General features: G+C 32.7%; 1 protein-coding gene across 1 annotated transcript in view; it reads right to left on the bottom strand.

Annotated features, from left to right (window-relative positions):
• The window catches only part of LOC118201699 (uncharacterized), a 118,363-nt gene extending 110,865 nt beyond the window's left edge, over positions 1-7,498 (bottom strand). Inside the window, exon 1 of the mRNA XM_085812115.1 lies at positions 7,304-7,498. Within this exon, the coding sequence (XP_085668241.1) occupies positions 7,304-7,376 (73 nt within the window). The 5' untranslated portion in view covers positions 7,377-7,498. The remainder of the gene's footprint in view (positions 1-7,303) is intronic.
• Positions 7,499-17,781: the final 10,283 nt, after the last annotated feature.

Raw genomic sequence — 17,781 nt, 5'->3', positions numbered from 1 at the left:
ATTATGAGATTAAATTATTTGCCTGTGTTGCCTGACACTGACAATGAGACGTAGCAAGAACAAAAGAGGTGAGTACTTTTGTTGTTTTTGTAACACATGTTTTCGGCATTGTTTTAGGTGACAGTCATTTTAGAAACACTGCTTGTAGGTGCCATAAAAATGGCAAAAAATATCAAGGGGCACACGATTGTAAATTTGTAAACATTTATGTTTAGGAATAGTTATCCTCATAGTTCAGATGCTTTCAGATTTTCATTAACTCTTTCGCATCGAAATCGCCCGTAGCGCCCGTTCATTCAGGCAACGGCAAACCGCCCGAACGCCTCGTTTATTTTCTACCTAGTTCTTTCCCCTCCACGTTAGTGTATGGCTCATTGGTTTCGCGAGTTGTTAAAAGACATGTCAATCATTCATTTGAAGCAAATAAAGGAGAAATACGGAAAGCTATTGACGTTCGCAGGTGCAATCTGGCCCTAAGGTGAAACTGCGCACAATGGATGAATGGATGAAACCGCAAAAGGGGGAAAGGAAAACTATTCCAAGACAAATTCGTAAACACGGGCGTTTTCGATGTTTGTTGAAAACAGATTTGGTCGTCTCTCGATGCAAAAGAGTTAAGAATATTTACACTAATTCATATTATTTCGTAAAAACTAAATTTCCCATCTCAGAGGCAAAGAAGCATTCCCCCCCCCAAAAAAATGGTTGATCTTTGGATTATGGTAACTTGGCGACCAACTCTGCTAGAGCAACCCTCTATTTTTTTGTTCCGCCGCCATTTTGTCTTCACGAAGTAAAGACATGTTTCTTTTCTTTTTATTTACTGAACACTTTTTCCAACAATCTACTAGCCAAATTACACTTATACTAGAAATTTTATCTAACAAAACTGCTTAATCATGACAAAGATTCACTGCAAAATTGGGAAAAAGTGCACAATCGCAAACTCCTTGCGCGTTTTTCACAATAACACATACACCATGTACACGTCGACTTATTTTTACTTAAAAAAAACATCCCAGAATTGCACAAAAATGGCATTGCGCACACTCTTCACTATATCCATGTACACTGCTTTTTTCTCATAAATTAGAAAAATTTCACGAAAATGCATGACAATTTTCTCAATCTTTAAACCCGGTAAAAAGAACATATATGAAATTACCTTATCGCGAAAAAGTATATACTCTTTCCAAATATGAACATTTCCACGTATAAAATAAATAAAATATCCAAAAACTTTTACCTCTAAATTATCTATTATATTATAAACGGCCAACGAATTCATGCCGCAAACATTACAAATACTTAGTGTAAAATATTTAAATTATTTCCATGCACGTTTACTTCAACTAAAACGTATACCAAATTCCTACAAACATAAAATTCACAAAATAACTATCATTTAATTAAAATATCACTAAACCATGTACACATCGACTTATTTTTACTTTAAAAAAATCCCAGAATTGCACAAAAATGGCATTGCGCACACTCTTCACTATATCCATGTAGACTGCTTTTTTCTCATAAATTAGAAAAATTTAACGAAAATGCATGAAAATACTCAATGTATACTACTCAAACATATTCCAAAATATTGTAAACATATAACTCACAAAATCACGATCATTAAATTAAAATATAATTACATTAAAAAACACTACTTAAAATATAAATAAGCACATACATTAAATTAGATTACAATCCTAATTACTTTAAACTAAATCATTGCTAATAACAATTTTCAAATAATACCATTTTAATTTATTTACTCCTTACATTTAGAACAATGCATAAAAATAATAGGTTGATTTTTACATTATGGTAACTTGGCGTTTCTTTGGCGAAAATTTGGCGACCAACTCTCTTACAGCAACCCTCTATTTTTTTTTTCCCGCCGCCATTTTGTCTTCACGAAGTAAAGACATGTTTTTTTTCTTTTTATCTACTGAACACTTCTTCCAACAATCTACTAGCCGAATTACACTTATGCTAGAAATTTTATCTAACAAAACTGCTTAATCATGACAAATATTCACTGCAAAATTGGGAAAAAGTGCACAATACCATACTCCTTACGCATTTTTCAAAATAACACATACACATAAACCATGTACACGCCGACTTATTTTTACTTAAAAAAACATCCCAGAATTGCACAAAAATGGCATTGCGCACACTCTTCACTATATCCATGTACACTGCTTTTTTCTCATAAATTAGAAAAATTTCACGAAAATACATGACAATTTTCTCAATCTTTAAACCCGGTAAAAAGAACATATATGAAATTACCTGATCGCGAAAAAGTATTTACCCTTTCCAAATATGAACATTTCCACATATAAAATAAATAAAATATCCAAAAACTTTTACCTCTAAATCATCTATTACATTATACACGTCACTAACGAATTCATACCGCAAGCATTACAAATACTTAGTATCAAATATTTAAATTATTTCCATGCACGTTTACTTCAACTTAAACGTGTACCAAATTCCTACAAACATAAAATTCACAAAATAACTATCATTTAATTAAAATATCACTAAACCATGTACACGTCGACTTATTTTTACTTAAAAATACATCTCAGAATTGCACAAAAATGGCACTGCGCACACTCTTCACTATATCCACGTACACTGCTTTTTTCTCATAAATTAGAAAAATTTCACGAAAATACATGACAATTTTCTCAATCTTTAAACCCGGTAAAAAGAACATATAAGAAATGACCTGATCGCGAAAAAGTATTTACCCTTTCCAAATATGAACATTTCCACATATAAAATAAATAAAATATCCAAAAACTTTTACCTCTAAATCATCTATTACATTAAACACGTCACCAACGAATTCATACCGCAAGCATTACAAATACTTAGTATCAAATATTTAAATTATTTCCATGCACGTTTACTTCAACTTAAACGTATACCAAATTCCTACAAACATAAAATTCACAAAATAACTATCATTTAATTAAAATATCACTAAACCATGTACACGCCGACTTATTTTTACTTAAAAAAACATCCCAGAATTGCACAAAAATGGCATTGTGCACACTCTTCACTATATCCATGTACACTGCTTTTTTCTCATAAATTAGAAAAATTTCACGAAAATACATGACAATTTTCTCAATCTTTAAACCCGGTAAAAAGAACATATATGAAATGACCTGATCGCGAAAAAGTATTTACCCTTTCCAAATATGAACATTTCCACATATAAAATAAATAAATTATCCAAAAACTTTTACCTCTAAATCATCTATTACATTATACACGTCACCAACGAATTCATACCGCAACCATTACAAATACTTAGTTTCAGATATTTAAATTATTTCCATGCACGTGTACTTCAACTAAAACTTATACCAAATTCCTACAAACATAAAATTCACAAAATAACTATCATTTAATTAAAATATAATTAAATTCAAAAACACTACTTAAAATATAAATGAGCACATACATTAAATTAATACATACATAAAAACCCATTTTGAATTCACTTTAGTTACGGCCATGGGATCCAAAAATTCACGAACACTGTTTCACACAACACAGAATAAAGCCAAATACAAAATTTCCAGATTTTTTCCCGATTTGCCCCCTTTTCCGATTAAAGAACCGTAATTCGTCCATTAATATCACATGACATATCCTATGATCTCTCATTTTCCTCACACAAAATAATTCGTAATCGGAACTGAGTACTGCTCACATTATTACCAAAGTGCCAGGTAGTAAACTTTATCGCCTCCAAAATGTCGCCAAACTACCAATTACCATATTGTAAAGATCAACCAAATAATATCCTCAAATGATTCAAAATACTAACTTACCTAATCTTCTTCATTACGTCGCTGCAGTACTACTGCTAATTTCTAAATCCTAAATCCAGTAGTCAACTGGAAGTCTATTCACCAAGTAATAAGAAATTAATAAAATTTCACCTATACTCAAACTACTTTCAGCAAACCACGTACCCCTCCTTACACTCCTTTTCACAAAATGTCCATTTTCACCATATTTCTTGCACCGCCATTTAATCTTGTAATATCCTTCCTTTCACACAATCTCAACTTATTATTATTATCAGATAAACGCATGAAAAATTTAGAATTCACTTTACATGGCACTATGCAATCCGAAAATTAATCAACACTATTTCACACAACACACAATGAAGCTTTTCCAAATTAACCCCCTTTTCCGATTAAAGAACTATAATTCGTCCAATTAATGTCAAGTTTCACACAACACAGAATATAACTAAATACGAAATTTCCAGATTCCCCCTCCTTTTCCGATTAAACAACTGTAATTCGTCCATTAATGTCACATGACATATCTCATGATCTCTCATTTCCCTCACACAAAATAATGGGTAATCGGAACTGAGTGCTTCTCACATTATTATCAAAGTCCTAGGTAGTAACCTTTATCGCCTCCAAAATGTCGCCAAACTACCAGTTACCATATTCCAAAAATCAGCCAAAAAATCTTTATTCCTTCAGATGGAAATAGGATTTCGGATTCAATTCTCCATTCAGCTTTCACCACACAGTAATTCATCCACCAGAACCAAATATATTAAATTTTCACTCTTCTGCAAAAATAATATTATTTCAATATGATAAACTTTTGCTCATCATAGATTTTTGTGAATGCTCATTGCTGTTTTCTTGTTGATACACAATTTGATTCTTGCTGATCATCCATTGTAGCCATGAGCTCCAATGGCTCTTTTGACAGCCCTGCATTTAATTTTTATTGTAAACTGTTCTTCTAAATATGCTGAAAGTTAAGTTACAGTACTAATATTTGGGTTTCATTTGATTTTTCATATTTACATCACACATTTTTTGGATATTCTGAATACTTTGACAATTTTTAAAAGGATGAATAGTAAAATTCCTAACAAAACTTGTCGTTATTTTGTAGCATCTTGCTATGTTCACTTCAGACACGGAACCATTAATATATTTTGTTGAACCAATAATAATTTCTAAATGCAGATAATTCTTGAGATGTAATTTTATTTAACCCTTAAGTTATTTTCTGTTACATAAACACAGAAGAGGGGTCTCTCAGACCGTGCTCTATTTTATGCATTTTTAAAACATAAAATTTTTAAATAATGTACTATTGTTATTATATAAGCATTAATACACTTTGCTTGTTATATTGAAGTAATTAATTCTTTTTAAAACTCTAAAATTAATGCATTAAAAATTTATTTTTAAATCACACACGAAAAAGCACAGAACACGTCTGGATTATATAAAATAATGCAAAAAGAGTATAACATATATAAAGAATATTAAAAAATTGCAGCACATTATTTTAAGCATTTTCAACACAATTTTTGCAAATTCTCTTGTCACATTCATTACCATATTGTGCACTATTCCATTTTAGGGACCATAAAAAGTTGCATCAAAAATATATGCGCAAAACTGCCAAATCTAGCAAACGCGCTCATTTAATCGCGCGCCAAATCTAGGGAATGTGCCAAACTGCATAAATTTAGATAGTTTTATATTTATAAGTCGCCATTGAAATACTAGTTTGATTTTTTAATTCTTTTCTAATAATGCTATGGATTTAACAATTTGGGAATTGCCTAATGATGAAAAATCTGCAATAGAATTTTTTCAAAGAACAGGCATCATTCATGACAGAAATTTATGTTCGAACAACCATGAAATGAAATTATGCTTTAGCGGTAACTCAGTAGCGAAATGGTGGTGCAGGAAAGAAACCTGTAATGAGAAGAAAGGATTAAGAAGTCAAAATTTGTTCGAAGGATCGAAAATCCCCTTTCTTACAACCGCTAGGTTCATCTATTTTGGGTGTCAAGAGGTGACATCTATTGAATTTTGTGAACTCTAGCTGAAGATGATCCACAATTAACTGTAGACTGGAACAGTTACATGCACGAGGTGTGTGCTGTAACTTTATTTACTTGGCCTAACTTGAAAATCAGCGGATCTAGCAAAATTATTAAGTAAACGAAAGCCTTTTCAGTAGAAGAAGGAATAACGATCGGTGAAAACTTTATTGAACGTCATGAAAGAAAATATTGCAGAAAAAAGCATTATTTATACTCACTGCTGGAAATCATACAAGTCAGATGAACTGCAAAATGCCGGTTTAGAATATTTTACTGTGAATCACAATTACAAGTTTGCGGACCCCGAAAGTGAGTGTCATAGACAAACTGTTGGGTAATGAAGACAATATTGTCTATTTTTAAATAAGAATTTTACTATTACTATTTTTATTATTATTGTTTATTTTTCAAAAGTGTGTTTTTGTTTTATTATTGTGTGAAGTTTGTAACTATATTTCTTTTCTTGTGTGGCAACAACGCTTCTGTAATTCTTCGATTTGTTCTTTTTGATGTGTGCCAAGTTAGATGGTGTAATGTTTTGAAGAGAGTGTTGGCTGATTGTGTAGATGAAACATATTGCTTTAGAATTTTATTTCTTAATATGTAAAATAAATGTAATATATAAAGTAAAGTACGGCTTGAAAGTACGGCATATGAGAAGAATAACCATATAACTTATAAGCAGTTTTGCAGTTCTAACAGACTGCGAACATACAGCAGTCTTACAAACCCCACCTCTGTCTTTAAGGTTTAAAACAATATTATGACAAAAAACATCGCCTGCCAAAACATCTCAACAAAACTGCTGAGTGTCCCGAATTATTATACGAGTCACAGATTAAAATTTTTTTAATAAATTATTTTAGTACAAAGAATATTTTGTTATGATACATATTTTGTAGCAAGTAGGGCTTAAAACAGAAAAAATAATATTTTAGATAAAAAAAAATTTGTTGTCTGTATTTCAGTATTCAAAGATTCATTCAATATTTATGATCTACGCAAATAATCATTTTTTTATCATAATATTTTGAATTTACTTTCATCTCTAAAAATTATCATCCGTAAGAATACTAGCCAATACTTTTGAATTTCCAATTTGACACAACCTCTTAAAGTCTGATCTCTAGATTGACTTTTTTTTTTTTTTTTTTTTTTTTAAATACTGACATCATGAAAAGAACGCGACCATGAGAATTCTAAGTAATTAATGTCCTTTGAATCATTCTAAAATATTAAGAAATAGATGGTATTAGGCTAGTAATTGTTTACTACAATTCCACTACCAGCCACTATACCACCACATGTAAATATTTCATTAATTCACCGAATGTTGTTATTCTGCACTTACAACACCATAAACATTTTAAATGTTATATTTACCGTCAGAGATTACTGATTTACTTTCGGGTTCAGAATCCTTGATAACAGAATCGGTGGGAATAACATCTTCCATCACTATTAAATCTTTTAAATCTATCCTCTAAACTTGTGTAATTAAATTTCAAATCTTCGCACCTTAAAAAATTATTCACACACTTTTGTTCCTGAAAACAATTAAATCTTAGTGCACTCTATAATACAGACTTTTTGCCCTCTGGAGATCAAAGAAGGATTCAGACCAACGAAGGGGAAGATTATAGATTTTTTGCTGGAGATCATTTTGTAAAAATATTTTTAGCCCAAAGCCCTCTATGAATGTATGTATGTAAAAACACGACAGTGCCTAGAGCCCTCCAGTTTTAAATAATGTAACCTTCCACCCGAACACGGGCTCCTGGAAGCCGGAATTTTGAATTTGTTTTATTATCTAATTCATATTCTGTCAAACTTTAACAATTTTTGGGGCTCTAGTGTGTCCCTTCGATTGGCGACAGATTTTGTTCAATTTTGGCGATGAGTAACTTTGTTTTAACCTTATATGTCGTCATCATTCTCCTGATATTGTTTTTTAAGTGAAAATAGATCGATGTGTATATGGACAATGTCAAGGCAGTGCGCAATGCCGAATTCGTGCAATCTCTAATGTTTTTTTAAATGAAAACAGATCGATGTATACATGGCCACCGAGTTTGAGCAATCTTCTTGTGGAACTGACGCCTTATCCCAAATCGAAAATATTTGTTTCGAAATATTTTACAAAGTTAACTTATTTGAGATGTAGTAATTTTTTTTTAATTTAAATTTTGAAGAGATTCAAGTACTCTAAATTCAAGCCTGGAAGCTGCCTAACTGAATCTATGTTATCAAGCTAATTTTGAATCTATAGGTATCATGTGGTGACCAAATACATACAATACACATAAGATATAAATATAAATAAACTCTTGCTTGCGTACTGGTTCGTAATAGATTGAATGCACAATTCTGATGGAAAGGTAATAAAATTTATTCTTATCACTAGAAATAAAACAAAATGCTAAAATTTTTCATCACAGATATTCGTTCAGTATCACAATACCACACGGTATTTATATTTTAAACTACTAAAACATTAAATAGAACACAATTCAGCGCAGAGAAAGCTAATCCGATCTCCCCGCGAATTCGCTACAATCAACAGCAAAAACTTAGTAAACAACTGAACTGAGATGTTTCTGTCCGGCTTTTACAAGTTTTTAATCATGCATGAGAACATTCTGGTAAAATTTCAAGGCTTCTGGAAAGCAAAAGAGTACAATTAAGAAATATATATTTATTAAATATGCGTGCTCCTATATTTTTTACTTTTTCGGCGTATCTTTCTCTTAAAATTCGTCACGCGCTGCATTGCACGGGAAACTAAATTTTAATTACAATTCTACTAAAACTGCATTGCATGGGAAACTAAAACAATTTTAATTACAATTCTACTAAAACTAGCTATTAAATAGCTACTAAATACAAATTCCGTAACACTGCCCCTTCCTAAGGACTGCACGTCCCCGGAAGTACTGTCCCTGGACAGGAAGCCAAACTTACAACTAAGGCATAAATGCAATAATAAACACTGCATTACATTAACAACATAAACAATAATAGCAATGAGTAACTAAAACAAATCAAATACTAAATACAAATCCAATACAAATTTCGAAACCAAAAGGACCATGGTCTTATTCTATTTACAATTATATACACTACGAACTATGGCCATAGTAAAGAGCTAACCTGTCGTAATGAATGACTTTAGGTTTAGAGTTCGATGACTTACGGATCCGAACCACAGCGTCATTCATCCTGTTTAGAACTGTGTAAGGTCCATCCGAAGGTGACGGTAGTTTAGGACAGAGTCCTTTCCATCAGGTCGGGTTCCACAATCAATCGTTGTCTCCTTCGTTGAATCGATGTCCAATAGCTCTTGTGTCGTATCGAGTCTTCACCTTCTCCGTCGCCAGGTTGACTCGCTCCCGTGCAAAGTTGGGCATCACTTCAAACCGGGCCTGGAGGTCTTCAATGTATTCTCCAGGCCAAAAAGGCGCATCCGGAGGGCGACCAAACAGAAGATCACAAGGCAGACGAAAGTCATGACTGATCAGCTTCCGAGATGGAGAATAACCGGTAGTCTCGTGGTCAGCACTGCAGAAAGCCAGTAAAAACAGTGATAACTTTTTCCCAGTCTTGTTGGTTTCTGGAAACCATCAATCAGAAGTTGTTAAGAATCATTCGATTAAACCTCTCTACCTTGCCATCCGACTGCGGATGTAAAGGCGTCGTTTGGGTTTTGTCACTGCTCAGTAGCTTGCAGTGTTCTTTGATTACAGCCGAGGTAAAATTTCTTTCCTGATCGGAATCTAACTGAAGAAGCACTCCGAACCTGGAAATCCAGTGCTGTATCATTACCTTTGCTACTGTGACAGCCTCTTGATTGGGTTGGTTGGTTGGTTTATTAGATTACGGCAAAGCACTCGAGGGCTATCTGCCTTAACCCTTTGAAGGGCACCGGTATATAATATATACCGGTTGTTTGTCAATTTTTTAACCTCCGAAAAAATGCTAATTTTTCTACACCAAAAGCTATAATCGTAAGTGTCTAGTATTTTCTTTCGATTCTAAATGGCAACATCACCCTATGAATGCTCAGTATTTTACAGTTATGAAATTAATATACGTCGTTCCAAGGTATCATGTTGGAAGATTGATAAATTCTATTGGAGGGAAAGAAAAAATTCAAAATCTGCAAATATATGACGTACACATGCTGAATCTTATATATTTACTTCATTTCAGTCAGAAGTGATAATTAACAGCAGATTATTTATACGATTTTAAAACCGGTATATAATATATACCGGCGCCCACACTGAGGGTACCACGCCAATAGATGGCAGCACCAGTCTTCTCCTTTTCTACTCTGTGACGTGACAGAATTTCTTTATTATTATAACAGTTTATGATGTAATAATATTTCATGATTAACTTATAAGTCGTTTAGGATTAAATATTATGTTCATGGAGGAATGGGGAGTTTTCTGACCCTGCGCTAGGACTGAATACAAGTAGATTAGTTTTATTTATTCTTTGTGTACTCAGCTCAAGTTTCATTCGTCTGTGTTTAGCTAAAATTTTTATTTCAGCACTTATCTCTTTCCCAAGAGAAAGACTTATCGATTTCAAAATTGCCGTCTGGGGTCAAAACTTCACACAATTGTGGGGGTTAAACGTGGCATGCTAGCCCCCAAAAGACACCTGTTGCTTCCTGTTTTCCAAAATCCTAGAATGTAAGAAAATGAAAAGAGGTGATTGACAACCAATTTGTCTTTCGGGAGCCAGGCCTTCTTCCCTTTGTGAAGTGTGATAAGATCACACAAAGGGAAAGCTCACTTAAAATGGAAATGTACTTAAGATCCATCTCATAGTGTAATCACAAAAACTGCTGATTTGAAAGCATGCTTTTATTCTTTAGGGAAATTCTTTTTAATTCTTTGTTAATTTCAGATGAAAGACTAGAGAACACAAGAGAAATTTGCGCTCTGGTTGATACAAATAGGTTGTTTCGGAAATAAATTTTCACAGTTGGTGAAAGGAGGAAAAATATTTCTAAGCCCCGTTTTAGATGCAAACTAAAATTTATCCAAAAGTTGAAAAGGATCCCCTATGAAGCCAAAGGGGTTGAAAATCAGAATAAGAGCTTTGAGGTGTATCAAATAATAAAATTGTTTAACGGTGTTTGTTCCTGAACAAAAAGATATATTACAACCTATATTTACAAAAAATAAAAAAGGGACCCTTACGGTCCTCCGTGATCTAAAGTGTGTGTGCGTGGATGGGGGGGGGGGCAGTTCTTCGTATCATAGTATGAAGCATGGTTTTTTCCACATATTATCTAAAGCATAAAATACAACTTCAAAAATGCAACATACTTTCTTAGCTGAGTCGGTCGTAGTGCTTCATTTTTCAATTTTTTAAAATTTTCGGCTAAGTTACATCTGCTTGTAATATTATACTAGTTCAGTTACAGCATGATACGATTTACACATGCAGTTTTATATTTGCTAATTTTTTTTTATAAAATAATATTGAATTTAAATCAAGTTGAAGAGCTTTTTACCCATAAGTATGTTCAGCTGGGTTGCATCATCAAAGTGCATAAAAACATAAATTTTATTTTTAAAATTTTAAATTTCTGCCGAAATTTAAGAAAATTTTGTCTTTAGACTTACATAACTATATTCAAGCACTCATTACTACAGACGCACATCAAAAGTACCCAAAATTAATTTAAAAAACAAAGATTAACAGTTGGCAACTACCTGGAAAAAAATGTCCTAGAGGGGCGCCGGTATAAAATATATACCGGCTCTCAAAATTCAGGATTTCGCTCTAGAATTTTTTTGTCTCAATTTTGTGTCCTTAGGGTCCATAAGTTATAGTTCATGCAAAATTTTACCACAGTTTAAATTATATTACATACCGCCCCTCAAAGGGTTAAGAGAGGGATGCCTTCGTGGAGGACCTTTTAAGGGAAACTGGCTCGTATACACGTTACACATGGGGAAAACCACGAAAACACCCACGCAGCCAGCCCGTTCGCGGGATTCGAACCTCGGACCGAACTACCAGTGTTCAGCGACGTTACCGCTCGGCCGCTGGTGGGCTCTCTTGATTGGGAATAGGATATGTTTCAGACCACCTGGTGAAGTAATCTATGACAACGAGAATGTATTTGTTGCCATCAGCAGCTCGTGGCATAGGTCCCAAGATGTCAAATGCGATACTCTCAAAAGGTGCTCCTACATTGTAATGCTGCATCTTTCCTCGGCTGCGTTTCTTCGGTCCTTTCTGACCTGCACAGGTCTTAAAGGACCTGCGCAAGGACGTGAAGTGTTTGAAGGAAGTGAAATGAATTTATGCGAGTAAGATTTTCGTTACCGAAAGTTCCAGAAGTGATCACCCTGGTGGTATAAGTCCAATGCTAGTAATTTTCCACGAAAAGGCAGACTTTTTGGAATGATGTAACCAAATATGGGAGGCAAAAATTTAAACTTCTATAGATTATGTTTGTTCTGAGTTAACCCTGGATTTTTCCTTTACTTTTGGTTGACAGCTAAAATTATATCAGCAAGAGAACATGCTCAGAAAGTATTCATTTCTGAAAGTCCTTCGTTAAAATATTCTCCGTACTTTTTTACTCTTTGTAATCAACCCCTAGAGCCTTTACGGGCTTTAGAGGGATCTTCTGCCCCAAAAGCTTCACATGTACTTTTGTATCATGAAAACAAATATCGTACCGTCTCTGCAGCCAGACTATCAGTATTGAAAGATGTTCTACATTCTATTATAATATCGCTAATATTATTTAATGAACTTTCAAAAAGGATATGTGAATGTAAGTTAAAACAGACTTAAGCAGTTTTGTAAATACTTGGTATTTCTATTTTCTATCATCGCTGAGCCCGAAAGTTTAGACATTTTCTTCTTTCTATACAACTGTCTAAAGGTATCTAGCGCTTAGTGTTTATAAAGACTAAGAATTTTCATTTTATGTAATCTCTGAATGACGTATTTTAACTAACACGTCCTCATCGGGGATTATTCACTAAAACATAAACCGACCACGGGCGTCTCGGCATCTTGATGAAGTTGCATTCTTCGTGGGGTAAACTGAACCGTATTAAGAGAACCATCTTAGGGCAACTGGATAATTTTTTGTAGTGTAAAAGGTAAGAGTTATTTAATAGATACAAGTAGGTAATTTTCACACCATTTTTTTTTTTAAGAAATTGCTAAACTATCGATATTTCTCTATTATATCGATAAACACACTTTAGCAATTTAAAATACAAATTTTAATTATTAAATAAGGATCATACATTACATTAAAAGTAAGAAACAATTTTTCTCGAAACCCTTCTGTAATTTATTGCACTGTTTTTCTAGGTACTTACATATTAACATAACCATCTTGGCTAATTTGGAGATTTTTTACAGATGAAAGGATTGTTGTTTTCGAGTCCCTATTTTATGCAAGAATGGTTTGCAGGGCTTCAAAGAGATTGGACTTCTATTTTCAGCCCAATTTTGAAAGAGTATAGCGATCTGACACTCTCCCACCCCTCTTCCCTACCCATGGAGTAAGAACGAAAAGAAGGACCAACCCCGCACTACGAGTAAAGCACTGCTCCCAGGCTTTGGTCCCCTGATGAGATGTTTTTGTTTACTCCCATGGGCTGTTTCTTGTTAAGCAGCTCCCTTGACAGCGCTTTCACAGTATTTCGACGCACGACAGTTCCATATAAATTGAAAAACAGGACACTTCCCCATAAAAGAAACATTCATTGTGTGATGGATAATAGCAATTTGTATAGTTTAGTGACATTTATGCAAAAATCACATCTTGGTTGTTTTCCGACAACTAACAACAGCGATTTTGATTACGAATTTGTTTTATAAAATTCTAAGCTGTTAAACTACAAAAATATAGATTTTAGCAAACATGTTTTGCTTAAAGAATGAAAAATACCGTATGGTACCTTTAAAATTGTATGCATCTTCCAATATCCTTGATAGAGTATTCGCTACTTTTATTTTATGTTCCAAACATTTATTACATTTTCAGAGAATTATCAAACTGGGTAAAATCGCTAAAAGAGATATTGAGTGCTCTGCCAAAATATATTTACTGATCGTGATGATTACTATCATGGAGGAATTTTGAAGAAAAATTGACCTTTGAGTGGGTATTAAAAATAACGCATGCAATTTTCATTTAAATTATATTTATACATATTTCTTATGTAAAAATTTATAGTATATGCTAAATTATTGTAAATTATTTTACTCGGAAAAATATAGTAAATGCACAAAAATTAAATATTTGCCCACGTCGAAAATGAAAAATATGAAATATGTATGGGTATTTATGCATATGCTTGCAAAATGTGTGTATCTGCCTTTAACAAAATACGTAAATGTATATTAAATTATTTATAAATGTATTGGGAAGTGAAGTATTTATTCATTGATAAACTCTTGTGAATAAAGTTTCATAAACGACTGTGAAGAAATCTAGTTATTAAATAAATTTAAATTTATAATGATTACAAATATTATCCTATAATATACCTTAACAATTAATTGTAAACATATATTGAAATTCTGTTGACAAATACGTTTATCAAACTATTTAAGCAAGAATTTTTTGTACTGGAAAGCAATCTGTTAAAAGGTATTGTAAAGCAAAGTCTATGAGATGTGTACTTAAGGAAGTAGTAAAAAAGAGTTTTAGAATGTGTATTGTTGAAATTAAGGGCCAAAAAAATCTGAAGAATTATTCCCTTACATTTTATAATAACTCAGTCACAAGTTTCAAATAATATATTAAAAAATAAAAAATTCTTTTTTTATTCCCTTTAAGAAATGTTCAGAAAAAGTTAAGTGCATGGATATCAGCACCAATATTTAATGTATTTCACTATTAAAATAAAAGGTGCTCTAATTTGAAATGGACCAAATAGAGCATTAATTAGAAGTTGGCTCAGATTTTCAATTTAAAAGATGCTTCAGAAGCTAAAAAAACATGTCATATTTGAGAAAGTATTTTAGGAAGAAGGTCTGTAAATAGAAAACAAATAATGTGTAATTTTAATATTAATAATACAATAAACTTTGATCTCAATTTTTGTAATCCTTAACTGAATGAAATCAAATTACCTTAACATTTCTTTCTAATGTAATTAACCAAAACTTGTGAAAAGATTTCATTCAAATTAAACTGTTCTGAGCAAACTGTTCTGTGAAAAGTATAGCATTTAATTCCATTCAGAATGAAATGTTGTTTAAAAATGTATTATTTTCATATACTTAGGACTCTGAAATATTGTAGAAAAAGAAAAATATATACTACATTTATATCTATATTTACGATGTAATTACAAAATGTTTACATCTGGTTGTGTCAAAACCCATTCATCTTAACCGTAAGTGACTGAACGTTTTGGTCTCTCTGAAGGGATCACTAGTGTTTCAAAGCAGGGTATGGGAAAAACCAGTTAGGGTCTCCCCTCTTACTTCCTACCTTCATGTCCCTACCACCATACCAAAGAAGATTTTCAGCTAACCATACATTTAGATTGCCCCATGCTGCCATGCCCATGCCAAGATACTAAATATTTACAAGCATCCATGTCCTCTCTGTGATTCGAACATGGGTCATTCGGTACAGCACTCAGAGTCACTAACCACCATCTCATCTGGATAGCAGATGAAAAGATAAAAGTTATAGGGTGCAAATCGGTGGTTTTTTACACATTTTTGTAAGAAACATTCTTAAACTGCCAATATTTATCATAAGTCGGCAGACATTATCAACACATGAAAAAATCATCAATCAGAGATCAGTTTTTGTTTAAAAAATACCAGAGAACTGCAAAGTTTTGGCATTGCACAAACCTCAGCATCTATTAAACAAATATCTCCTCGTCCCTTTAGAGACTTTGTGGTACTCTTGCAAACATTTTGTTCCAGTTTCTTACATTTTTGGCAGATTTCACGAGTAGGTGTTTTAAATTAAATTCAAAGCAAGAAAATATCCCAATTTGTTTATTAAACTGTTGGAATGTGGAACATAAAAAAAAGAATGCATAAGAAAATGGCAACATTGCTGGACTAAGAAATTGTTATGAGCATGGTTGCCAGAGTTTTTTTTCACATTCTCAAAATTTCGCGACTCCAAAGGTGTTTGATTTATTGAAGTGATTGAGATAACACGTAAGTACCTTTGTTCCACTGCTGCAAAAATCCACAAGTCGTATTTTAAAATTTAGTTTAAGGTAAAAAATATCATGGCTTGTCTACAAAAACCGTTATAACTTGAAATACAACAAAAGAACACGTATGGAAATGGCGACATTGCTTGTCTGAAGGATAGTTATGAGCAGGGTTGCTACATTCAGAAAATGCAACAACTTCTATTGTTGTTAGTTGAGTTGATATGAAAGTACCAACTGAACTTCATCAGGGTGCTGATAACCTCTTATGTCTTCATGAACAATGGCTAACTTGTAAAAGGTACTGGCACCTTTATTCAAGTTGGCAACTGTCCACTTAGATATACAAAGGAACGTCCATAAATCTTGATGAAAGTTGCATTCTTCATGCTAGATATTGAACTTCATAAGGGTGCTGGGCACCCTTGTACCTTGCATAAAAGTGCCAGAAAATTCATTCAAAAAGAACCCAAAATATAGACAGGAGCTGCTGCGAAAAGCCTTCATGGTTTTCGGCAAGTCCTGGGAAAGATTTTCTCCAAAGTTATCTGAAGGCCAGGCAAATCCATATTAACAGCTGTTACAAGACTCAGTTTCAATTTTGACTACTTTGGGAAAAAGCATGTTCAAAGCATTAATTGAATGCATTATACTTTGTAAGTGATATCAATCATTTGTAATATCCCTGGTGTGTTAAAGCAGAGTCTGTGTAACATCTGTGCTTTTCTCAAATTATTTTTATCTACTTATTTTGCTCTGTTTCATTACTAGTCATAATAAACTGTCAATTTTTTTCAGCTTATTCAGAGAGATCAATCTGCATAACCAGTAGTTCATAACTGTATATTGTGAATGCACACCAGATTTTAAATTACAAGAATAATTCACAGTAAATAAAATATTTACATCACAATACAACAAGATCATCCATTTGTATTCCTTATGAAAATCACTATATATTGTTCAGCTGGATTCAACATTACCAATGATATTTTGAAACAATGCTTTAGCAATTAAAAATATGCTTTCTCATATAAATTTTGACAGACCAACTTGATGCAAATAGCAGTTAGCAGATATGCAAATAGCATATCTGCTAACATGTATGGATTTAGCACATATATAGGTGCTAATTTCATCATGTAACTGTTATTTGCATCAAATCATGCATATATATAAAGTTTAAAAAGTAGAAGATTTTGGAGAAAAATTAGGAAAAAATATATATAATGGATTTTTCAGAGAAAACAGACATATGATGTGAATAATTTAAAACAATCAAACATGGAAAAATAGTTAAACAAATCTGAAGCCAATGAACAGCTATTTGATAGTACCTTTTTGTGCTTCTGATACCCCCCCCCAAAAAAAAAATAATAAGAGAAAAGGGATAAAATCTGAAAACTTTCAGGTTTTATATTATGCCCAAAGGGGCATTTTTTAAACATTTTGTGTGCTACTTTTGTTAATTAAATATCATGTTCTTTGCACTTAAATCATAAAATTCAATTCAACAGTAACATCATAAAACTTTTAAAAAGAGCATATCTTTAGAATTTCAGATACAGTCTCGTGTGCTGGAGATAAAAATTCTCCCCCCCCCCATTCGGTGTTGCCATTACTCGCTTTGAAATCGTTGAGCTTCTTAATGAAAAACTCATAAATGCTTTACAA

The sequence above is a fragment of the Stegodyphus dumicola genome, chromosome 2 (assembly GCF_044657685.1).
Source record: "Stegodyphus dumicola isolate Sdum_Otavi_A_Nest chromosome 2, ASM4465768v1".
In the NCBI taxonomy this organism is placed as follows: Eukaryota; Metazoa; Arthropoda; class Arachnida; order Araneae; family Eresidae; genus Stegodyphus; species Stegodyphus dumicola.
Note: the sequence above shows the minus strand (reverse complement) of the source record. Positions and strands in the feature narration are given on the sequence as shown.